Raw genomic sequence first — 25,353 nt, 5'->3', positions numbered from 1 at the left:
ACTCCACAAATATTTATTGAGTGGCTGCCAGATGCATAGTTAGCAAATGGGGACTTGAACATAGATACACATGTGTGCATTTCTTAAAATGCCCAAGAGTAGGTTTTCATCATATTCTGACAATTTGGGGTGCAAATTTTTTTAAAAAAATTACATACAGGTATGTGTTATTGAGGTGAGGGGGGGGGGGGTTGTAAGCTGTTAGAATAAGAAAAAGAATAGGTTTAAAAGGCAATTTTCCCCCTGTCTATGAAATGCTCTTAATTTCCTTGATTTAACAAGTAATTTATCACCTTATATTGAGAGACCTATCAAAATTGATTATTTGAAAATGATCCCTCCTTTGGATACAAACCGTTATCTATTTAGATTCCCTGAAAATATGTTCTGTCAACTGAACAGGGGAAGTATGTCACCTTTTTAAAAATTATTATAAATTATGATAAAAAGAGTCCAAATATGTTAAGTGCAATCCATCTTTAGATCCTGCAATTTCAATCCTAAGATGGATAGAATTCCATTTGTTAGCTCTTTTCAGTCCCTTACAAGCTATTCCAAAATCATGTCTTGTAAAAAGCTTATTTTATACGTATATGGTATATATTCATGTTTTGTCTTGACAATGGCCCCTATTGAAACCACTTAAAATTCTGTTGTCACCACCAAGTTAATGTTTGGACTAATTACAGCTAAAAATACCTTTTCACTTCAACAAACAATAGTTATCACCCAAGAGTTGATTGAATTTAAATGAAATGTAAAGTTCAGATCAGGATGTTGGAGGAGCTAATGGATGTGGTTATGGTTTTGCCTGTGTCAGAGCCTTATGCCTGAGGAAGGCTGAAGAACAGGGCTCTCTAAGGAGGCAAAAACCAGGAAAGAGCTGCACTGCTCTCCACCAACAAAGACAGCGAGGAGTGGAGCCACAGGGGAGGTGTGATTAAAAAGCAGCAGGATGTGAATAATCTTAAACTTTTGGCCCAGTTCTAGTTCAATCCACAAAGCCACAGGAATGTCTGGTATCACCTTTAACCAGTTTCCAACAAACACTGATTTTGCTTCTGTTTCAAGGTTTAAAACCATCCTAATTGGTATATTAACATTTTTAATGAACCATCAGAGATTTGGTGAAAACAACTTATTTGAAAGAGCCCTTAGCCTAGGACTGTCTGAGAAAGTCAATCAGATGTCATTTCACACATCTACTGGGCCATTTGAATAGTCCCCAGATAAAGAGCTGGCAGCTGTCAGCTCCTACTGTTACTTGAGTACTCCTGCCACACCCCTGGGCATGAGGGTGTGTGTTGGTTACTCTGCACCTACCCCATTCGTTTCCCATAGATTCTAGCTCTGCCTGCCTTGCTCTGTCTCCAGAGGCCAACCTCTATGGACTGCAGCACTCAGGCTCCTGTGTTGAGCCAGCACGGAGAAGAGAGAGGTGGACAGTTCTTCCCTATTCCCTCTCTGCCTCAGCTCTGGCTCTTGGGCAAAAGCTATAACCTCCTCAAGACTGCAGCTCCTCTGGTAGCCTCTACTTCTCATCTCTAGCCTCTCCCTGAATCAGTGTAACAAATGTCTTTGCTTCTTGGGCCCCAGGAGCCTCTCCATTCCTTGCTGCTTTAACCTGTCCACACTTCTGCAAACCATCCATTTGTTCTCTATCTTCATTTGAGCCTTCTATAGTGAATTCTCTTCCTGCTGGCCCATGACTGACTAATTGACTAGGTCAATGACAAATCCATAGCTTTTTTCATTTCCTTTCTGGTGAGGGAAACTTTTCCAAAAGCGTCTGTTGCAACCAGCTGTTTCAGTTCACAAATTATTTTACTTTCAAGTAAGGGAATAATGGCGAAATATTTAGCAAATGATGAGAACAAAAATCTTAAATTCCACAGTTCAGCCTCATTTGGTTTGAATCATTGCACAATCTTTCCCTGTTCCCCCTTTGCAGCTGCAGAAGGGCTGGAGAAGGCAACCTTTAACCGGAGCTTGTGGGTCACTCTGCCATGTTCTGCCAATCTAACCAGGGATGCTTGGGGCTCCTATCATTACCTGTCTCAATCCCTGAGGAGACAGGGCTCTCTGAGTTTGGACCCCCAATCCCCTCTTACAACAGAAATCTAGCCTGTAAACCTTCTTATTTGGATTCTAACATTTTTGCTTCTCAGACATTGGAAAAATTGGAGTAGTGTGCACTACTCTGAGAATCTTTTACCCCTGCTTTCAATTAGTAAGCCTCAACCAGAATAAGTGCCCCAGAGTCCTCCAGGCTGCACAGGTAGCCTGATACCTGCTCAATGAATCAGATGCAGACATGTGGAAGGCTTCCACACGGGGTGAGATAGCTGCTTGCTGCAAGATGAAAAACAAAGGAAGAACAAATTAAGAAAGGAATGTTCCCTTGCTTATTTTTTTAACTGTGTGTGATGGTAATGATACATAAGCGAATAACAAGGAAGTTAGGGAAATTATGCACAAGCATCTGAATCTATTGTCAAGACCACATTAGTCACTTCCTAGAGATGGTGTTTTAGAGACCTCACTGGGTCTAGACATGGGAAGCCAATATCCAGCCAACCTAAGTGGGATCTTTTGTTTTCCTTTTCTATTTTCTCCCTTCGTTTTTTTCTTTCCTTCTTTCATAAGCATTTTATCCCCTCCATGTAACTTAAGGAATAAAATTGCCAATATAATGGAAGCCCATAAAGCCTTCTTTTAATTTCATTCCCCTCTTTTACCCTTAAATGGCCTGATTTCTTAGATTCCTATTTGTTTCTTTATAATTTTTCTTTACATATGTGTATCCCTACAAAAATGTGTGGAATAGTATTATTTTACATGTTTTTGAATGCAATGTAAATACAGTATTGTATTGTTTCTATTTTGCAGCTGGCTTTTATTCTCAATATTATATTTAAAAGATTCATTCTTATTAGAGATCTTCACTTGTGATATTTGCCAAATTGCCGAAGTTTTTACATGGTTTGAATATTTTCAGTATCTGCTTGCTATTTGCTAATCACTCTGATAAGTGATGAGGATACAAAGATGAATAAAACACTCTCCCTGTTCCCAAGTTGTTCACAGTGATTTCAGAGACGCGCAAGTGTGAATTAAAACTTGTAATAGCATGTTCCATGTGCTCTAATAAAGTGTGTGCAAAGTGCCATGTGAGCACAGAGGATGTGCAAATGAGTCTGAGACCAAGGAAAGGATTCATAAGTGTTGGAGGGGAGAAAAACACTGTAAGTCTTTATGAAAGTGTGTGCAAAGTGAAGGTGGGAAAGATAATGGTATATTTGGATAGGGGCAGGGGGGAGAAGGTAGATGGTTTAATTAGGGCAGAGGGAGTAGAGGTTAACCCTAAAAAGACAGGTTGGGGTTGCATTATAAAAGAGGAAACTTGTATGTCAGGCAAAGGAATTTTATGTACTCATGTAATCGATGAATGAAGAGCCAATGGGAGGTTTGAAGCAGAAAAGTAGTATGACAGATGTGTATTTTTTTAAATTTTGGAAATAAAGATTAGACTGGAAGGAAGAAAGTCTGGTAATCAAGAGAGTAGAGTGGAAGCAATTATAATAATCAGAAGTGATACATCATTATCCTGAATTAAACCATGGTATTGGGATAAGGAGAATTGTCTTGGTAAATATCTCAGAGGTACAGTGTAAACTGACAACCGTCTAACCTAGGTGCAGACAATAAGGAACACATTGTATATAGAGAATTTAAAAACAATAATAAAACTTACTAAGCCTCAGCCTGCTTTTTATTACCACCACGTGCCAGCAATTCTAAACAATGTCAGTGACAAAATTCTCCTCCCTGAAAAATCTTTTGTTGTCTAAGTTCTAAGCAGTCACTGTGGTTACCATTGAGTATTAGTAATATAACAAATATGGAAGCTTCACATTAGCACATCCTGATTATGTAACCTTTAATAAACATTGTATTCTAGACAGAAATTAGCTCAGTGAACTTCTAGTCCTACAGCCCACCCCAACACAGGTAGGGGTATGAATTTAGAGAGTAAATTTATAACAGTTTAGAATTGTGTAAGGTTATTTCTAATTAAATACCCAACCATTTGAAAACCACAGATTTGAAATAAACAATAATAACACCATGATTGTGAAAAGAAAGACACAGAACTTGAGTACTTAAATTTTGTCATTCTATGTGCAAATTATTCTCTGATCCTTGCAGGGTTCACTCTTTTGGAAGCATTTCCCAAAACTACATTAGTGCAAAATACATTAAAGTAATTTAAAAGTATTAACTGATTACTTTTTCCTTTTGTGTTCTATAATCTTTATCACTAACTGAGATATAACAGAAGGAGAAAATGGAGTGGGGAGAGAATACAATAAGGTCGGTGTGGGAAGCAGGCAATTCCAGTTGCCTATAGAACTGGAGGCAGGCTTGTCTAACAGGCACTGGAAACAAGAGTGTGGCATAAAAGAGCAAGATCAGAGATTTGTAGAGAGATTTGGGAGCCCCCAGAGTATAGATGGAGGATGAAACTGTGGAGAGGTTGACGTTACAAAGGGTGTACTCAAAATGTGTAAAGAGAAAAAAAGAACAAGGAGGTTATCTTGGAGAACATCAAAAGGGACAACAAAGGAACAGTCCTCCCTTCCTTCCCCCATTAAATGGTCATGATCGAATTGGAATGTCTATAAAAAGCTCTTAGCACAGTGCCTGGTGTCTGTCAATAAATACTTGCTGTTATTATTCATAGAAACCCAAACGAAGATGCCAGAGATGTCTGTCATCTCACAACATTGATTCCTGCTCTAAGTGGTTAAGGAGTCATAGGAGTCATATCATAATCGATTAAATGTCTGTAGCCCTGAAATCATTTCTCTCTACCCGTTATGACAGCTAGCCCTTGCGGTCCGCATCTCTTCCTTTCTTGGAAATGTGTCCAGGGCATTTGCACTAGTAAATTAAATAAAACTGAGTCAGTTTTCAGATATAAAAAAAGTCTGGCAGAGGCTGTGTTGTGTAACCACAGTTTGGAAAGCGAGGGGTGAAAAGAACAAGCCAGTGACATGAGGCAGTGTGAGGAGGGCCCAAAGCAGAAAGCCAGACGTTAGCAGATTTTTTTTTTTTTTTCAGGAAAAAGGGCACCACCAAAGCCCCATTATGTTATATAAGTGGCAATCGCTACTATAAACACGCAACTTAAGTGTTTTAAGTAATTTTTCAAGGAGAAAGTTTTAAATATTTTCATCAGAATTCCTGAACATAATCACCCCAAATCCAACATTTTACAACAAAAGTCTATATGGTTTGGGGGGCTCTCAAGTTCTAAACTTTCTTGTTCGACCCTTTTAGTTATACAACTAAAGAGAGCTATTTATTAGCAAGCCTGCTAAGTACTTCATCACAGGCTGCCTCTGTTGGTAGCTATCGTCCAAATAAGCATTTGATCCAATGCAGGGTTTGAGAGCAGTTATTTGAGATCTTTGAGAGGAGCACTGGTTTTCATGCCTGAGAGGATGTGCATGAGGCCCATGAAAAGTGCTGAGGAGCGTTCGCATAAATACAACATAAATGCCGCGATAAATATCTCTCCACTTTTCAAAATTAAGGGACCTGGCTTAACAGCTCTGTACTCCTCAGAATTCCTCAGGACCTGAATCACTGCCTCTATTTCATTTGGTGATTAAATTGAGAGCTGGAGTGTCCTGCAAGCTGGCCAAACACGTGGCTGACAGGAATCCCAAGCGATAAGCACAAAGAAACCTCCAAGAACCAACGAGGAGAAACTAGCCCCATAGGTCATGTGTAGCTGATGCCCTAGTTTACTATGCCAATCTTAAGAAGAAAAACCTTTGAACTGGATAAACCTCTGAGGAATGCTGAAACCACTTTCCTAATCAAGCTATGGTGAAATCACTGTCAAAATCTAAAATTTAACTTCGCCTATTGAAATGTGGGGAATTTCTATTGCGCAAACAAGAGCTTAAAGAGACCCAAGGGAGGATACATGGGTAATTCTCTCCATATTCAAGTAAATTCAATCAAGAAGCCAACTTCTTGCTAACTGGAGCATGTTGCATAATACATTTAACTTATGTTGGCACTTTGAGAACAGCTTTGTATATGAACAATCAGGGCTTGTTAAGCCCTACATGAAAAAATTTAGAACCTAAGTTATCAATAGCTTAATTCAGAACTGCTTTCCATCCCAGACACTTTATCTTTTATTTTTATAGTCACAGAATAAATGGCCTGTGAGATGCCTACCCATGTAATGCATATGTCCTTAGAAGTAACTCCTCTCCAGCAAAGGATGAATTTATATTTGTAGTAAATTAAATTGAACTATTGGACCTTACTAGAGGATTCCCGAATACTACCTGATTCTTAAATCTGCCCAGCGTTTAAGCATATGGACATCAGCAGTGTGCAGGGTCCATGGACTCTGAATAAAGGCATAAAGTTTTAGCTCCCAACTGCACATAATATTTAACAATAAGGTGACTAAATTTTATGCTGACTCATTTAATAAAGCAAAAAATGGATTTCACTAAAACTAGAGCTAAAATCATTGTTTCCTGGAAACAAGAGAAAATGGATTCATCATATACACACAAAAATCTAAGCTCAAAAATGAAAGATCATTGAATGTGTGCTGTTAAATTTGAAAAATGCTAATTTGAAGGTAGCAATAACTTTGACACATTTGAATGAATTCGGAGAGGTTTTATTTTTTAATGCTTTCCCATTGAGCCTCAGTGAATTAAGCAAAAGGTTATGAATAAAAATTCTAGAAGTCTAATTCAGAAAGTGAGATGGGTCAACATTTGTAAAATGTTTGTAGATCCTTGGTTGAAGACACAATGCAAATATCTGTTCCAATTATAGGTCAGATCCTATTAGAATAGGCACTAGGACTATAAATATGCTCTTTATAATGAAATTTTATTTTAATCAATTCATTGCTGTTTGTTGAAGCTGAAGATTAGGGTGTGATTCTCTGGGACATAAGTACCTACTTGGAGATCTCAAAATGTGTCTCACACCCTCAGATCACCATTTCAGACCTCCTAAATCCTGTCAATTTTTGCCTTTGTCAGTTATTAGCTAGTTTGTTTTAATGAGTGATTGGGGACCTTAGAGTTCTAGAGAATTTACTAGAGCATTTTATTTAATCAATCAGGCTTTTTAACAAAAATTCGGAAGCTCTCAGAAATTTAGTGTCTGTGCAAAAGTAGTGGCTTGTGGCCAGTTAGTTAGCTCCTCTGTGACAATATTTGGAAAACACAAAGAGATTTTTGTGAACATTTTCCATCTAAATTGGTATTACTTAGTTTGGTACTCACTTTATTTAATTACTACAACTGACTTTACAAATTTGTTACACCTAAAGGATACATACTGAACTATACCTCAAAAGAGCACAATTTAAGAATTTTGAGAAAATACAAAAATGTTTAATACAATGACAGTATTACTGACTTAAGTCTAGTGTTCCCAAGGGGACTTCTTCAAATGAGGACAAAAATTATCAATCAGCTATATAAATGTTATTCTCTTTGTTAAAAATAAACAATCTTACATCATCATAATCATATCTTATGAAATAATTAACATCACGATTGCATATTGGACCTCTGGAAATAATGCCATCTGCAATGATATCAGCATATATTGTTATTCCCAGTTTCTTTAAATATAAGTGGCACAAGGACATATCACAGTAATTTACTCCTAAAGTTTCATCTAATTCTAATCTATGAATGTAAAACTAGTCAACTACACAGACATTGATTTTTACTCCATGCCAGACATTACACTAACCATAACCAAGTAAGTAAATGGCAATTTTCATTCTTATTCTTCAAAAGCAGAAGTAAATATTATGGATTAATCCAATCTTAGTGTCAGAGCAGAAGATCAGATGTAATAATAAAGTGGCTCAATAATGGAGAACTGTAAAAGGTCTATGAAATGACTTAGTGGAAAGTAATTCATTGGTCAAATGACATTTTGGCTGAAATAATGTTTTAAAAGTAAATATTCCTATGCAATGGTTTTTGTATATTAATAACTTTATATGTTTCAAGTATGTATCTTTTTTTAAGATTTTTTTCCTAGGGCTTAAAGGGGAGATTTTACATTTTTTATCCATTTCAGCCAGCTTTAGACTGTGGCATCTAAAATCTGATTGTAAGACTTTTTCTCTTGCTCACATACATGAATATATGTAAACATTTTCTTTGTTTAGTAAATTCTGGAGACTATTCCAAAACAAAGCAGATAGACACTAAAACTATTCATTGTTTGCAGGCCTCTAAAAAATACAGGTCTTGAAATTACTTAGCAAAGAGGTTGTTAACCAGGAGCAAAACTAAAACAAAAACAAAAAAAGTGTTTTCTTTTATTCTTGAAAAGATCTACCTTTTAAATACTATGACAAAGGTCATTTGTACCAGTTCCTATAGAATTTCAATAAGAGATTCAGTAAAAATTAACAGAACTTTCTTGGGGGAAAATATAACTTTTTTATATAAAATAAACAGCTCTTCCTTGAGAATACTCAAACTTTCTTGAACTGTGGTAGGTGAGCAGAGCAAAGATGATGGCCAGGTACAGAAGGTCACCAGCCCTGGGTGCCTAGTGAAGGACAACTGAAAGGGGGAACCTTGCCCCCAGCGTGTCCTTACTCCTCTGGCATATTGGTCATGTGGTTTGGATCCCCTGACATTTCCTTCCTAGAGATAACATCTAGGCCTCAATTGTATTTCAGCTCCAGGCCCAGAAAAGCAATAAAACCAGCCACCCCAAGGTGGATGTTAGCATCAGCTGCATTGAATACAATGATCCCCTGCCCTGGAACTGACCAATCAATCAGTGGAGACCTAGACCCTGAAAGGACACACCTGGAAAGCTGCTGAATATTATAATGAGATCTTCCCTGGGACCTCCCCTAAAATCTCCACCCTTAAAACTCTGTGATCAGTGGTTCTCAACCTTGGCTCATCCTCCGGAATGAGGCCCAGAAATCAGGATTTTAAAAAGATTCCCAGGTAATTCTAATGTACAGCCAAGGTTGAGAACAACTGCTTAAGAGGCAGGACACTTTCCAGAAACAAGCCTGCAACTTTCCCTTTCCCCTTCCCCTATCCCTGCTCCTCTCCCCCACCAGACAATACCTTTACCTTCCTCAGTCCCAAGCTCCTAGGGCCCTTCCTTTGCCTCTATAACTTTTTCTGAAGCCCATTTCTTCTGTGAATTACTTCTTCCATCTCTGAGATTTTCCAAATAAATGGAAATGTCCGTTTATAGTTTTGAGTCTTGGCTCTGAATTCTTTCCTAGCCAGAAATCAAGTACTGAGGTTGCTGAACCCAGGTCCGGTCTGAACCTATGGGTCTAACTGACACTTGGTGCCTTTCCTGCCACTGCTAACAGAACCACTTAATAATTTACCACTCCAGGGAATACTGTAAAGTTCTACAGCACAAGGTTAGAGGGGTTCAGAACAGGCCTTCCCAAAATGTGATACTTTGACATGTAAATTCTTTTGAGCTGAAGACAATCAAGATACTGCAATCTCATGCCAAAATTTTACTCTTCCCTTAAAGAATTTAAATTAAGAACTTTGCCCCTAAAAAGAGTTATCACCAGAAAGAACCTTTTATGACCTATCTATAGGGCAGGGCAAATGTCCAATTACTGCACATGACCATCCTTCCCTTTTAAGCCCCAAGGCTCTTACTGGATCCCTTAGCTGAGAATATCATTATCACTCCATTTTCCCTTTCTGTCTCTGAACCTCTCATGTGGGGTCTCTGGCTCTCTTGTGTATGTGGGGCTCCCATATGTAATAGTGCAATTAAGTTTGGTTATTTTCTCTTGTTAATCTGTCTCATATCTGTTTGATTATTAGACCAACCAAAAGAACCTAGATGTGTAGAGAAAAGTTTCTTTCTCCCTCACAAGGACCAAGGCATCAAAGAATATGGGCTCTAGTAATGGCATCAGAAGCTCCTTATGACCAGGGTTTCCATTAGCCTGTGTGGTGCCTTTATGTGAATTTAAAAATGGTGCCTCCCCTCTGAATAGATGAATTAGAAAATGTAATCCTTTCAGGTGTACAAAACCCAGCAGGAAAGGAGTTGGCCAGGTTTCCACCCTCAACCTCACCCTCTCGGCAGGAGGCCAAATGACTGCTTCACACAAACTTATCCCTGCCTCCCTTTTCCTCCCATCTCCTACAGTAGAAGAGACTGAAGCCAAGTCATCCTTCACACAAGGCCTGGGTCTGGGGAGTGAATAACGGATAATCACAGATTCTCAGAGTGAAGTTTCCTCCTAAACTTGGCATAACATAAAGATTTCATCTTGCATACATCCAGTCTACGAATTGGCTCTCTGGACTGTGTTGAGAAAGATTGAACACCAAATCTAGCACAAACAGCAAGCAGTGGGTGGATTAGCAGTAAAAACCATTGGTTTCCAACAACACATATGTCTCAGATTTCCTGTCCTGATCCAAACCATTCAAATCACAAGCATTCATTGAGCAATTAACATGTACCAGGCACTGTGAGTGATACTTGGAAGCAGTCCTTCCAAATCTGGTCACACACTGGAATCCTTGAGGGACATTTGTTTTATTCAGAATGTCATCAAGTTAGTTTCCATGTTGGGAAACTTACATCACTCACACTAAAATCACTGGTGCATTGGAATCATTGGTTCAACACACCTGCATCCACATGCATTTGTAGCTGTTGTATTCCTGACGATTCCCTGGGCTCTGCCTTCTGTAGTCATGCTCTAGCACTTATGTATTGAGATATGATGCAGAACCAAACAATTTTCCCTTGATTTACATGGTAGTTGTGTACTTGGAAAATGCACTGCATATTAAAAGCTTGCAAAAACATTTTGTGTTTAACATGAAAAATGAAGTTAGCTTGTGGGTTCAGAGGAACAGGCTTTTAACCTACAGGAATATTGTGTTGGACATTCCCAAATCTCATAGAATGAAAAACAACGCTTTATTGTGTGGGACTCTCATACACTGCACCATGCCCAGCATGCCCTCTCTACGGCAAGCCAGAAGTGCCCCACATTCTTCCAGAATGCCCCCTAGGGACAATAAAAACAAACAAACAAAAAACCCAGAACAGATCCCTTATAATTTTCTGTGAACTAAAGCTATTCTAAAATACAAAATTTACCACTTTTGGGGGTTTCTTTTTGTTTGTTTTTTCTATGTTGTGACAATTTTATTTTTAGAAAATGGGTCTTGATTTAGCCAGAGCCTTGGGGATCTAAGGGATTAGCCACTGTCATATTCAAAATGATGCATTTATTCAGGGAAAGCTTGAATTTTCTTTGTCTTCTTCAGAAGAAAGTGCTATAGGAATGCCTAAAAAACTGGAAGTAATATCAGTTTAAAACAACTTTACTGAAACTTGAGTTGATGGTCCTTACGGTAGTTGATGGTACAAGTAGATCTCATGTACTGTTTCCAGGCATCACTCCAAGACTCCTTGCCACCATCAGTGTGCTTTTCTGCTGTAAATACACCTCCAGGCTCTGCCCCGCTCATTGGAACTCATAGAACAGAGATCAGAATGGCGCTTATAAAGGCTGGAGTCAGGAATGAAGGGCATGGAGAGAAGCTGGTCAAAGTGTACAAACTTCCAATTATAAGGTTAACAAGTTTTGGTTATTTAATGTTCAGCACTGTGATGATAGTTAATAATACTTGAAAGTTGCAAAGAGAATACATCTTAAATGTTCTCAAAAAAAAAAATAAGAAATGGTGATTACGTGACTTGATAGAGATGGTAGCTAATGCTGTGATGGTAATCATTTTGCAGTATGTACACTTATCAAATCAACACATTGTGCACCTTAAATTTATAGAATGTTACATGTCAATCATGTCACAATAAAGCTGGGGGAGAAGAATTAATTCAAATAATATTTTAATACAGAATTTATCTTATTAAAAAATACAGATTCTTTGGCTTTACCATCAGAATTACTGACTCAGAAGCTCCCCAGATGTCTGTAACATCGTCAGGGAGCTCAAAAGCCACTCTTTTGGCAGCTACTAAGATGACTAATACGAATCTCCTCACTTCTTTTATCCATTTATCTTATAATTAAAATGCTCTTCATGTCAAACTGAAAGAAGAAAAACAGTTAACATCATCAAATCAACTTTATGTCTCATGACCAAGATATATTTTTAAAAAAAATGAAGACGTGATATATATATCTGAAAAATTATATATGTAAGTATATAGCGTGTCCCCAAAAATGTACTCACATACATTTTTGATAACTTAATTAATGTTTCTTTTCAGATTTATCCCACTGGAATTAATAATTATTCAAAGTGTGTATATTTTGGGGAGGACACCCTGTATATACTGGGTAACAATGAAAACCAGTATTTTTACATTTTGAAACAAAAGTCAAAAACATGAAATTAGAGGGTCTAAATTAAATGCCTCCAGTGCAATTTTAGCACCTTTTCCTCTCTTTGGTTCTCTAGTGGAAACTGAGATAAAAGCTTACTATCATCCACAAACTCTCAATGATACATTATAAATTTGTTCTCTCTCAGCCTTACTTTCTCTCACTTAGTAAAATGGTATTTCTTTGCCTTTTCTTCATGGGCTAATGTCATTATCCTCTATTAAAATTTCTCCAAATGGAATATATTATATTTTAATTTTAGGATCCAAACTGGTGGTGTTTTCATACTGTAAATGGTGTCTAGTAATATTTTCCTTCTTTACAGAGAAAAAAAAAAGTAAGAGGAAATGGGTTTGCATAGCAGTCAGAGGAATTTCCGCCAAATATAATGAAAAATTTCCTGGTAGCCTAGACAGCACACACTGCAATGGGTCAGTTGGGGGAGGTGGGTGGGGGTGAGGTAGTGATGTGAAATCTCCTACTTTGTAAGTTTGTGATAACAACCTAGATTCTTATCTGCCTGAAATTCTTTAGATGTACATCTGTCTGGTGGGCAGGGAGTAGACTTCCTGGTTTATAAGGCCATTTCTACCATACATCATTGAGACAGAAACACAAAATACGTATCTATAAACCAATTGCATGAACCAGAAACAATATCACCACGTTTCTCAGCTAGACCACTGGTGAAAATTCATCTCTGTGCATTGGAAGGTGGTTTAACATTGCCACAACCCACCTCTGGGTCTAGTTACCTAATTACTAAAATGAAGGAAAATAATGTGTTCCTCACAGAGTTGTGAGGATAAATGAAATATAGCAACACTGCCCACATAGGATCTGTCCTTTAAAATTTTAGGATCTGAAAAGATAAAAATTTTCAAAAGCCCAAGCTATAAAAGACACAGCTCTAAGTTGTTATACCATAGCCAATAATCTCTGAATCCATGCATTTTTATAGGGAGCATGATGTGATTCCTCATCCAAATAGCCATGGCTTTGTTTCCTGTTTTGTTTTGTTTTGTTTTGTTTTGTTTTGAAAGAAAACATTTCTTCTCTTTTACTGTTACCTGAAGTTTTCTTATTCTTCCTTACAATGATGGGACACTATTAAAGTTATTCCTAATTTCCAGCAAAGTGAAAGAAGAGAGGAAAAATGTGTAACAAAGAAAATTGAATATACATTACCTATCCCTGAATGCTAGTATAAATCTTTATTATTTTTTGTAAAGAAATAGATAGTTTCATAATCATATCCTCTTATTCTTCTCAGAAAATATTGACCAAAATTGATGGTTTCAATAATGGAAATACTTTTGTTGTGTCTGTTTCAGACATGTGGCGCTGGGTTCTTTCTTGCCCAGTCGGGAGAATGCTTGCCCTGTGACTGTAACGGGAATTCCAACAAATGCCTGAACGGTTCTGGACTCTGTGTGGTAGGTTGGGAGCACTTCTCACAGATTTCATTGGCCCTTTGCATCTTGGGTGGGAATAAAATATTTTTCTGGACATTGGAGCTATCTAGGAACAAACTGCTAATCAAGCTCTTTTTCTTACCCTTCACCTTTTCCTGTAAAACACCCCATATAAGCTGCTTATGATTGCAAGTGGCCACCGAGGCCTGTGTCTGAATGTGCACGTGCCCCTCGGGGTAAGTGCCTCACCACCCTCTGCAGCTGGCTTCCTGCTGTGGGCCAACAAGCAATTGAAAAGAACACACATAGGAGGAAACCACCCATCCAAATGCCTCTGTAATAATATAGTTTGCCATATGTTTGGCTTCGCTCCACATAAACTGGGAGAGGAAAACAGTTGTTTCAGAGACTATTTTACAACTTATAAGGTAGTCAGGTCTACAGGTCAAAATTAAAAAAAAAAAAATAGGTTCGAACCAAATTGCTAATAAAAATGAAAGCTTTGGCCTTGTGGTCTTTGTAATCTGTGATTGAACCCACAGAAGACTTTTTTTTTTCTTAACTGAAATGAATTCTCCAATAGACTGTTCCTCAGTGAAATATGGTAGAGACTTATGAAGAAGACTTAGAAGCCTTCTAGCAAAAAACTACTTGCTACATATTTTCCATTTCCACTAAATGGACTGGCAACGTAGTGAAAATGGGAATTGAAAAATTTACCAGAAATAGTTTATGTAGGAGTCATAGCAGGCATTTTTCTTTAAAATTATATTTTACTGTTACTTAAGATCATATTTTTTCTTCATAAGCTATATTGCATATGAAGGAAAATTAGGTTCTTTAGTTTCCTATGAGGCAAAGAGGCTTTCCAAATCTGCAAGAGTATTTTTGCATAAAATATAAGAATATTTAATTAAGTATACCTATTTACTTTAAAATTAACATAATTCTTGTAAGCAGGTCATTTTGATTATAAGTGGGCTCCAAGATGTGTACATGAAGGTGTTATTTTACTCATGATTTACATTAAAATGCAAGTTAGAATGTTTTCATTTATTTTAAACCTAGGAGTTGCCATTGTTCTAGGGACAGAGAGAATTAAGTGGCAAACAATAACAGTTGTTGTCTGTATTTTTGCTTACTCCTGCCATTTCTGTATTCCCTTCTCCCCTCTTCTTAAATAACCATTACATCCAGGATGTCCTCTGTAGCAGTGTAGGCACATGCAGCTGCCAACATCTACCCCTTTCTAATGCTTCCATCTCCGGTTTCCTGTTATTTTAATCCCAGTGACATTTGAAAAGAAAATCCCATGGATGCACTTGAACTAATAATGTACAGCTCTGATAGTTTGACTAAATAAAGGCTCTTTGTTACCTGGTTTATTAAAATATAAGTCAATAGGGACTTGAAAGTCCATCAGCTATTGTTAGTCAGGCAGTCAATAAGAGGGATGACAAACAGCTTAAAGGGAAATAAGTTCCTCCTGCCAGTGCCTGTGGAGAGCTACAACAAAGCCGCTCTTGCTGACAGTGACACTTGTCAAAATAGGAGCTATCATGGGTTTCCCCTGACTAGCCATGAGCTTCTGAAGGGACAGCCATCCTGTGATTCCTCCACAGCACCTGGGCCATAAGAGGTTCTAATAAAATTGGGGATGGGCTATGGTGTAAAACACTTTTATGCACACTCAAGGGAGTTGCCCATCTTCCTACATTTACTTTTTTCAAGACAGAACAATGAGAAAAAGAGATAAAGAATAACCATCCTATTCATCCTAATGGTGATTCCTCCACCCCACCCTACCTGGAGGGAAATATTTTTCTCCCCAGTTAAAGTAATATATGTTAAAAAACACAAACAAAACAACAACTACACATACATACTGTACATGAGATCCAAAGGAAAAATCAAGCACTCTCTCATCCCCCAGAGCTAAAACATAAGTATATTCTTATAAGTTTAATTTTGAAAGACAAAAAAATGTAATTTGTGTTTAATTAAGCACAAGTGAGGGAGCAGAAGAGGCTTGTAATATAGAAAGAATATGTTGCCATTTAGTTGGCAAATATATTGTCTATGGTACCACATAGGAATCAAACTCATATTTATTTGTAATTCTGGCCATCTGGTCGACCAAAGCCAGTGGCTTAGCTCCTGCTCTGTAGCCCCACCTCCTTCTCAGTTCTCAGGGAGCCTGCGAAGCAACAGCTCCACATGAACACTTTCTTGCAGCTCACTGGAAGCACCAGTGTTTCCAGTGCCTACCCCATGCCTTTCATCTTCCATAAGAAACCAAAAATAAAAGGCCTTATTTTATTTTTTATTTTATTTTATTTTATTTTATTTTATTTTAAAGGCTTATAATGCCTCTGTCTTGTCCTCCCTCAACTGTTTCTAATTCTTTCAATGTGACCTTATATTTTACAGGCTGCTTTTAAGGAACTACGACCTTTGGCAATAAAATATAAAGTAGATAAAGTTATATTACCATTTTTGGACATATCAAAAAAGCTTAGAAATTCTTTCACAAGAGGAATGTTAAGTTATCAAATGCAGAAAGGTGGCGTAACTAATGCAGTCCAACATGTATTGGTGTCTTTGAAAAAGGCCGCCTTGCATCCTATCAGAACTGGAACACACTGGGAAGAGTTCTCAGCTGAGTCTTGCAGGCAGGGCCCCAAAAGCCAGGCAACTCTAGTGCATATGGCAGTTCCCCAGGAAAACTCCAGAAGGAGGCCTGAGGAAGGAATTATGGGGCAGAGAGATGGCTGGTGGTAGGAATGCCTGCTCCAGACTCTTCTTTCCCTGATGTGTCTTCCTCACTAGCAACGGAGACACCTTTCAAAAACACAACCCAACCAAGGCATTCGCCTTTTAAAAATTCTTCAGGGTTTTCTATTCCAGCCCCACTGAGCTTCTCGCTACCCTCTAAACTCACTCTGTGCTCTTGTACTCTGTCCCAATTTGTACTTCCAAGTTCTCTGCCTCTCTCCTGTTCTTGCTCAGCCCTCAAGGCCTAATTCAAATATCACCACCTCTACTAAGCTTCTCCAACTTTCTCAGGAAAAGCTAGAATCTTTCCCTCCTCTTTGTCCCACAGCAGGAATGTACTGAATGCATACCTCAGAGCACAAACACTATATTATTCCTTGTTTATCTCTGTTTCCTTCACAAGTCTGTGAGCTGATGAAAGGAAGGAACCAACGTTTTTTCATTTTAGTAACAGTCACAGCTCATTATCTATCAGGATATCAGCTTAATCTAGGTTTGTTAAGTGAATGAATGGATTGATAAAATAACTAACTTAATTGCACAAACATTTGATTTTATAATTTATGGGGCACTTGAGTTACTATTTCAGGAAAAGGTAATGTCTGTTATGCTAGAGAGACTCAGCTCAAGTTCAATGTTGAAGAACTAGCCAGACACTTGCTTCTCAAAGTACAGTCTAGGCCAGAAGCACTGACAATACTTGGAAGCTTGTTAGAAATGCAGACACCCAGGCCATAGTCCATACTTCCTTAATTAGAACCTGCATTTTCACAAGATGCCCAGGGCATTCATGTGCACAGTAAAGTTTCAGAATCACTGATTCAGACAGAGCAGCATATCTCCAACTTTTTTGTTTCATGAGCCCTTTACACTCGTAAGAATTATTCAGCTTGTCAAATGACTTTTCTTTATGTGGGTTATATCTATATTTTCTGCATCTGACATTTAAAACTGAAAATTTTAAATAATATTTTTCTATTAATTTATTTGAAGACAACAATAATAAATCCATTGCATGTAAATTTACATATTGAAAGTATATTTAATGTCCGGTTTAATGTGAGGCAGCTAGATCTCATATCTGCTTCTGCATCAATCTGTGGTGATATGTACTGTCTTGTAGCCTCAGGGGCCTCCACCTTACACACATGAGAAAACTAGAGTGTAAAAGAAAATAAAATCTAGGTATTATTATGAAAATAGTCTTCACCTCCCTGGGCATACTTCAAAAAACACAGATCTAGATAGACTATAGTCTTGCACAAAGCATGTGACAAACCACACCAAGGCTAATCTGATCCTTCAGGCTTTCTTCCTACATTATTCTGGTAGTGTGGCCAAATCAGTAAGAGACATCACTTCCAATTGAAAGAGACACAGCTCTTATCCAAATATCCTTCCTATTACCAATGTGTAATTGGTTGTCTACATAATAGCTTTCTTAAAGACTCAGAATGCTTTTTACATTTTTGAGTGAGGTCAGGTTTACTTAAAAATAACTCTTCCCTTCTAACAACTGATTGCTGTCATTTTTGTTTTCTGATTTTTTAAGTGGCAGAGCATTGAAGGTAAAGGGATATTTGCAATATCTGATTAAACAATTTTCAGAGCTAGAGGAAATCTTATAGGCCTTCTCGTCTAGAGCTTGAGAATAGAGACACAGAAAGGGCAAGTGACTTGTTCAAAATCAACCAGCTAAAAAATGGAAGAGCCAGTCCCTTCCAGCATTCTCTCTGCCCATCTCCCAGACTGCGCATCAGTGCCCTTTAGGAAATTTCATTATAAACCCTTTAAAAGGGGACAGATGAGGAAAGTCAGTGTTTGCACTCTGCGCATTTAGAGGCTGGAGAGATTTGGTTATTGCTCCTTTGGCTGCTCTGGCAGAATTAGATCCCTGACAAGGAATCCAAAGCATCTGTTGAGCCATAAGGGGACAGAATTGGGAATTAGCACATTTTTTGCAACTTAATAGGCATTCCAGGCACAAAGAATGGCCTGCACAGATGGGCATTATCTGTCCAACAAGGACTCAGACAAATTTGACCCCAGTCTACAAGTAGCCCTGCCAGATTGCTTATGGCTTAGATTCCTGGTGGTTGGACAAGGCTCATTGGTTTTCCATGGGATGGGAGATTGCCACTAGTTTTTAGCTGGCTTTGGGTGAGTGTTAATTTCCTTTATTTGCTCCAGACATCGATTGACTAATTCGCCCTATGCCAATTTTTCTTTCATTTTTTTTTTTTCCTGACAACTAACTTAGCACAAGACACAGTGAGGGAACTATGTTAACATCCTGTTGTCTGCACATCAGACTTTATTTTTCAGAATTTTCACTGATCTATCGGGCACTCTGAACTATCCCCTAAATTCCATTCTAACATAATTCTAATCAGGAGCCAAAGATGACCAACTAAGTATGCAAAGGGTGTTCAACTAGGATAGCTTGTTGCCACAATAGTATCCCTCTTCTTCCTTTTTAATTAGTGTGCTGTACTTTCTTTGAAGCTCAAACTATTCATAAAATAGTCTGACAACTTCTGATGCAATGATTTTGTGACTCTTCTGGAAAGAAGCCTTTTCTCCAACACACTGGAGAAGCAGTATATTGTGGGAATGAATAGCCTAGCCATCTGCCTGACATTGGGCAATGTCCTTAACTTCTCTGTGCTGTCATCTCTTCATATGTAAAAGGGGGGAGGAAATGTAACTTTCCTTAGAATTATTGTGAAAATCAAATTAATCTATGTAAAATATTTATAACAGGGCCTCACCATTATTTTATTTTGAACTTCAACATAGCATATAAAGATTAAAGACCTCAGAGTTCAGCCTAATATTGCTCCATTTTGTCTTCCCCAGGCTTCCTCACAGAGCACTGTTTGGAAAAAAACTAATTCTATTGAAGCTCTGTGCATAGGTCTTACTAAGAGAATTGCTCAAACAGGAGGGTGTCTCTTCAACGGCATTCTGATTCTAACCCTATTGAATCTTTAAACACTTTGGTGGATGTAAAGATAAACATATCTTAACTAGTGGCCCAGCGCATGAAATCGCACACAGTAGGCTGCCCGCTGCTTCCACAGGAGCTGGCGGGAGCCACAGGCACCTGCAGGAGGCCGTAGTGAGCCGCTGGCACTCATGGGAGGTGGGCACAAGTGGCCGCCACTACCCGCAGGAGCCGGGGGGAGGGGGGAGACCAAGAGGTGCTCCATGCATCTCCTGGTGACCAGTCGCTCATGCAGCCCCCCCACCCACACACGCCTCGCCACACACACGCAGCCCTGCCCTGTCCCCGCATGTGCCTGCTGCGCACCCAGCCTCCTGCTGATTGGTCGGTCGTGTGAGGGCATGACAACCATTTGCATATTAGCCTTTTATTAAATAGGATGCTAATGGCATTGCCTTGTGCAATCCAGGCTAGTCCAGTTGGAGAAAACCACCAGTGAACTAGCATCACTTACAGAGTACTAGTCAGAAATCAACCCATCAGCTGGACAAAGAGCTATGAGTACCTACTCCATTCAAGTTGATGGCAGTGCACTGGTTAAAGACACAAGCCGGGAGCAGATGATAACAGTATAACGTGTGCAGTGGCAAGATAGGAGCATCAGGGAGGAATTCCTGGAAGTTTTGAGACCAGATAAAGATCTCAAATGATGAATAGGCATCTAGGCAGAAAAATCAGCCTGTTTTGTGCTTCTTTCTAATTACCCTCACAACAAATGGATAAATCACACAAATAAACCAGCTTACTATTTCTTGTATGTCACCATACAAGATACCAGTCCATTAACAGAATATTCTTTATCTACTTTCCATTAAATTTATACTTCAGAATGACACATTTTGTTCTTCCAAGCCCATAAATCAAGCATGTCAAACTCAAAGTCTAACATGGGCCAAATAAACAAAGTTTAAGTTTATGTGGGCCGCAAAGAAACCAAAAGCTTCAATTTTCATAGAAACATAGGTTTATTTTGATAGGGACATAATGAATACAAAGGGCTGAAATAAATGAGTAATCGTTAACATAACATAATAGAACATTTTAATAAAAATTAATATTTTTTCTTGAACATTAACTTACTAGACACTGAATAACTGCACAAATTAATAAGCATAACACAAATAAACCTAGTTTTCTTGTTCTCCAAAAGCAAAATATTTCCTGTTGTGCAGACCAAATAAGTCAGTAAAAGGCTAATGATGTGGCAACCAGCTGCTAAAATATCCACTGCTAGTTCTAGTGGAGATAAATGGTGCGCCTGCACATAAGGCACATAAGGGAAATGAATACAACACCAGTATAGTAATCAGTCATTAGTGAATGTTGTAGTTCATTATTAATGATTATGCATAACAGGATGTTGTAAAAATTAAGTTACGAAATTTTTATTAAAATGTTTCTTGGAGAAACTAAGATGGCGGCATAGATAAACACCGGGAAAAAGTCGCCTCCCACAGCAATTGAAAATTATCCCAAAGGACGGAGCAAACATGGTCCAGAAAAACAGGAAGGCTGGCTGAGTGTAATTTCTACAACTAGAAGAAAAGAAAAGCACGCTGAGAGCCAGAGGAGCTGCGGAGGCTGAGTGCAGAGGTACGGCGGCGGCTCGCGCGCGCGGAAAGGGGTTGGCACCTGAGGACGCGGCTGTCTTTTTGAATCACAAGCTCCCGACTGCTCTGATCTCCGGTTCTGGGAAGTCTCTGGGGACCCAGGACTCATACGGGGAGAGGCTGCTCTGTCAGGCGGCAGCGGGCGAAGTTGAGGGCGGATTTCCCACAGAGGTGCTTGCAGCCGTTACCGGGACACTGAGACGCGCGACTCCGGGCGCGGAGAATCAGCCATAGTTTCTTTCTCTGCCCTTTTGACTCCCTAAGACCCCGCCTCACCCAGGCTGCAGCAGAGGCTTTTGCATGTGAATGTACCTAACTATAGCCCAGCCAAGCAGACCCGGAACTTCCAAGAGAAGGCCCAAGGCCCCGCAGCAGCTTGCATTGCTTCACAGCTGAGCCTCTTCCTGGCTCCTGCTGTGTGGCCCCAGGCAGGGGCTGAATTAGCACCTCCTTAGATCCAGGAGCCACTGTACCCAGTGGGCAGAGGAGGACCATTCTCCCACTTCAGACACAGCTGCTTCCCACAGCCAATTGGCCTGGAGGTCAATTCCTCCCAGTGATTCTACATCAACCAAGGCACCAAGAGTGCACCAAGAGTGTCCACCCCAGGTAACTGGGGAGGCTGAGCCACTGGGCCCTACAGGACACCTGGCGCGCAGGGCCACTCTATCAACACAGGGAAGCAGCCAAAATGCGGAGACAAAGAAACAGGTCACAATTGGCAGAAACGGAGGAGGCCAGACGACTGGATATAGAGTTCAAGGCCACGTTTATAAGGTTTGTCAAGAATTTTATGGAAACCGCCGATAAATTTAATGAATCCCTCAAGGAGTATGGTGAGACCATGGAGGTCATGAAAAAGGACCAATTAGAAATTATGCATACACTGACTGAAATAAAGAATACTTTACAGAGCTCCAACAGCAGACAAGAGGATCCCAAGAATCAAGTCAAAGATTTGAAATGCAAAGAAACAAAAAATACCCAACCGAAAAAGAAAAAAGAAAAGAGATTCAAAAAATATGAAGATAGTGTAAGGAACCTCTGGGACAACTTCAAGCGTACCAACATCAGAATTATAGGGGTACCAGAAGGAGAGAGAGGGCAAGATATTGAAAACCTTTTTGAAGAAATAATGACAGAAAACTTCCCCCACCTGGTGAAAGAAATGGACTTACAAGTCCAGGAAGCGCAGAGAACCCCAAACAAAAGGAATCCAAAGAGGACCACACCAAGACACATCATAATTAAAATGCCAAGAGCAAAAGATAAAGAGAGAATCTTAAAAGCAGCAAGAGAAAGACAGTCAGTTACCTACAAGGGAGTACCCATCCGACTGTCAGCTGATTTCTCAACAGAAACCATGCAGGCCAGAAGAGAGTGGCAAGAAATATTCAAAGAGATGAATAGCAAGAACCTGCAACCAAGATTACTTTATCCAGCAAAGCTATCATTCAGAATGGAAGGTCAGATAAAGAGCTTCACGGATAAGAAAAAGCTAAAGGAGTTCATCACCACCAAACCAGCATTATATGAAATGCTGAAAGGTATTCTTTAAGAAGAGGAAGAAGAAAAAGGAACTCTTACCATTTGCCACAGCATCGATGGAACTGGAGAGCGGATAAATACCACAAGATCTCACTTATTTGTGGAATATAATGAACAACAAAAACTGATGAACAAGGACTGATCCAGAGACGGAGAGGCTTTGATTGGACTGTCGGGCCTTGGAGGGAAGGTAGGGGAGGGTGGGGGCAAGGGGGAAGGATCAACCAAAGGACTTATATGCAAGCATATAGGCCTAACCAATGGACACGGACAACGGGGGGGTGAGGGGATGAGCGGGGGGGGGGGGGGTAGAGGGTACACATATGTAATATCTTAATCAATAAAAAAATATAAAAAAAAATGTTTCTTACATACCGTTATATTGGCTGGACCACAAAAATATTCGTTGTGGGCCACATGCGGCCCGCAGGCCACGAGTTTGACATGCTTGCCATAAATCCTTAAATTGTTCCCTGTGTCACGGGTGAGCACAAGGAAGATTTTTTTTTTTCCATTTCATATTCATTCCAAGTCAGTAAGCTGATGCTTCTACAACATCCAGAATTTGACATTCTGATTAGCATTCTGAATTGAAAAAGCACACAAACTGTAAAGAGACTCCCAGGCTGCTAGTGCTCACACAGAAGTCCAGGTCTAAATCCTGCATCATTGTGCACACTTTCTGGCACTGACTGGGGGCAACGTGTATCCTTTGTGATAATGAGTACTGATGCACACCATCTCTGTCAAGCCTGGCATCCTCTTTACTGGAAGTATCACTTGGTTCCCAGATTCGCTGTCTGTAAAATTTCTTTTGTGTCCTTGTCAATTTTTCTATCTTTTGTCTTATAGCACTGCCAACGGAACACAACAGGAGAGCACTGTGAGAAATGCTTAGATGGTTATATTGGAGATTCCATCAGGGGACCGCCCCGGTTCTGTCAGCCATGTCCCTGTCCACTACCATACTTGGCCAAGTAAGTCCTAAAGGAAGATGATCCCTTCTACTGCTTATCTCTCCCCACTCACCCCCATTTTTTTTATTCTATCCAGAGTTCTAAGGTTTTCCCATTGTCAAAACTGAGTACCTCATGCTGAGATGAGATTGAAAAAGATACAGGAAAGATATCTAGCCTAAATATACTTTCAGGGAAGCTTAAGTGCTTTCAGTATACTAGTATGTGATGACTTCATTCCCAAAATATTGGGGTGCACCATAAAGTTAATGAAGTCTCCCAAGTTTTATAAGCAAGGGTAATCTCAGCTATTCTTGGCTTACCCTTGACCTAGAGAGATCACAACTGATAATGCCAATAGATTCATTATAATCCAATATTTTTTTTAAACTCTGATAGAGCCGATATTTCCCTATAAATTGTAGCCAAAAAGGATTTTTAATCAGAATTAGAACACAAACAGAATGCATGCTTTAGGCTAATCACCTCATAGAAGATATCCAAAACTAATTTCACCTCTGGTTGTGTTTTGGCCTGAGTGAGAAGTTAAAGAGCATAGATATACATCTTAATGGAAATAGTGAATTTCTTTCCAGGTAGCTAATATGCATACTAGTAAATTCAATAGTCGAGTCATGACTAGCCATTTTATTGGCTTAAAAATGATAGACTGTAGAATTAAAATGGTGTACTGGTATTTGGTTCTCCAAACATCAACCAATTCTTTAATTCTCTGATACCAACTTGGTGTCCTACAATCAATCAGTTCTCACACTAATTACCCAGAGTTAGTGCAGATCCCAGAGTTTAAGGGTTCATTCCACTTCAGAAGCAGCTGAAATGGGGTCCCCAGGCTTTTCACATTTTTTCCATCTAGCTACAAATGTAGGGATCCCTCAACCCCACTTAGGTTTGGTAATTCTCTAGAATGACTCACAGAACTCAGAAAAATGAGTTTTATTATAAAGAAAATAACTCAGGGACAGGCCAATGAAAAACATGCATAGGGCAGGGTATGGATGAGGAGATAAGAAGGACCAGAGCTTCTGTGTGCTTACTCTCCAGGGGCAGCATCTTTTCAGCAAATCACCAGCCCAGAAGCTCCCAACCCTTGCTGTTGAAGAGCTTTATTGAAGTTCCATTACATAGTCATGATTGATTAAATGACTGGTGATTAAACTCAATCTTCAGCACCTCTCCCCTCCCCTGAGGTTGGGGGAGGGATGAGATTGAAAGTTCCAATCCTCTAATTGTGTAGTTGGTTCCTCTGGCAGACTAGCCTCTATCCAGAAGCTATGTAGGAGATCACCAGAATCACTTCATCATCATAAACTCTGATATGGTTGAAAGGAACTCATTATGAAGTACAAAAGACAGTCTTGAAATTCCAAGGGTTTTAGGAACACTGTACTAGGAACCCTGTACAAAATCCAATTATATATATTACTTCAGGTAGAGTAATGAAGCTAGGTCATAATAGCTGTATGATCTCAGACAAGGTCTCATTTTCCATGGGGTTGGGGTCAAAGAGACTAGATTCAGATCTTAGTTCCATTTATTGATTCCTTTAGCCCAGTGATGG

At 39.2% G+C, this 25,353-nt stretch overlaps 1 protein-coding gene across 2 annotated transcripts in view; it reads left to right on the top strand.

Moving 5' to 3' along the window:
* LAMA4 (laminin subunit alpha 4) overlaps positions 1-25,353 on the top strand; it is a 137,071-nt gene that overhangs the window by 22,173 nt on the left and 89,545 nt on the right. For both annotated transcript variants that reach the window (XM_081094524.1, XM_081094523.1), the window contains exons 2-3: positions 13,795-13,896; positions 23,668-23,792. In XM_081094524.1, the coding sequence (XP_080950650.1) occupies positions 13,795-13,896; positions 23,668-23,792 (227 nt within the window). The remainder of the gene's footprint in view (positions 1-13,794; positions 13,897-23,667; positions 23,793-25,353) is intronic.

The sequence above is a fragment of the Myotis nattereri genome, assembly GCF_964212035.1.
Source record: "Myotis nattereri genome assembly, chromosome: 6".
In the NCBI taxonomy this organism is placed as follows: Eukaryota; Metazoa; Chordata; class Mammalia; order Chiroptera; family Vespertilionidae; genus Myotis; species Myotis nattereri.
The sequence above is the reverse complement of the archived record's forward strand: the minus strand, read 5'-3'. Positions and strand labels throughout refer to the sequence as shown.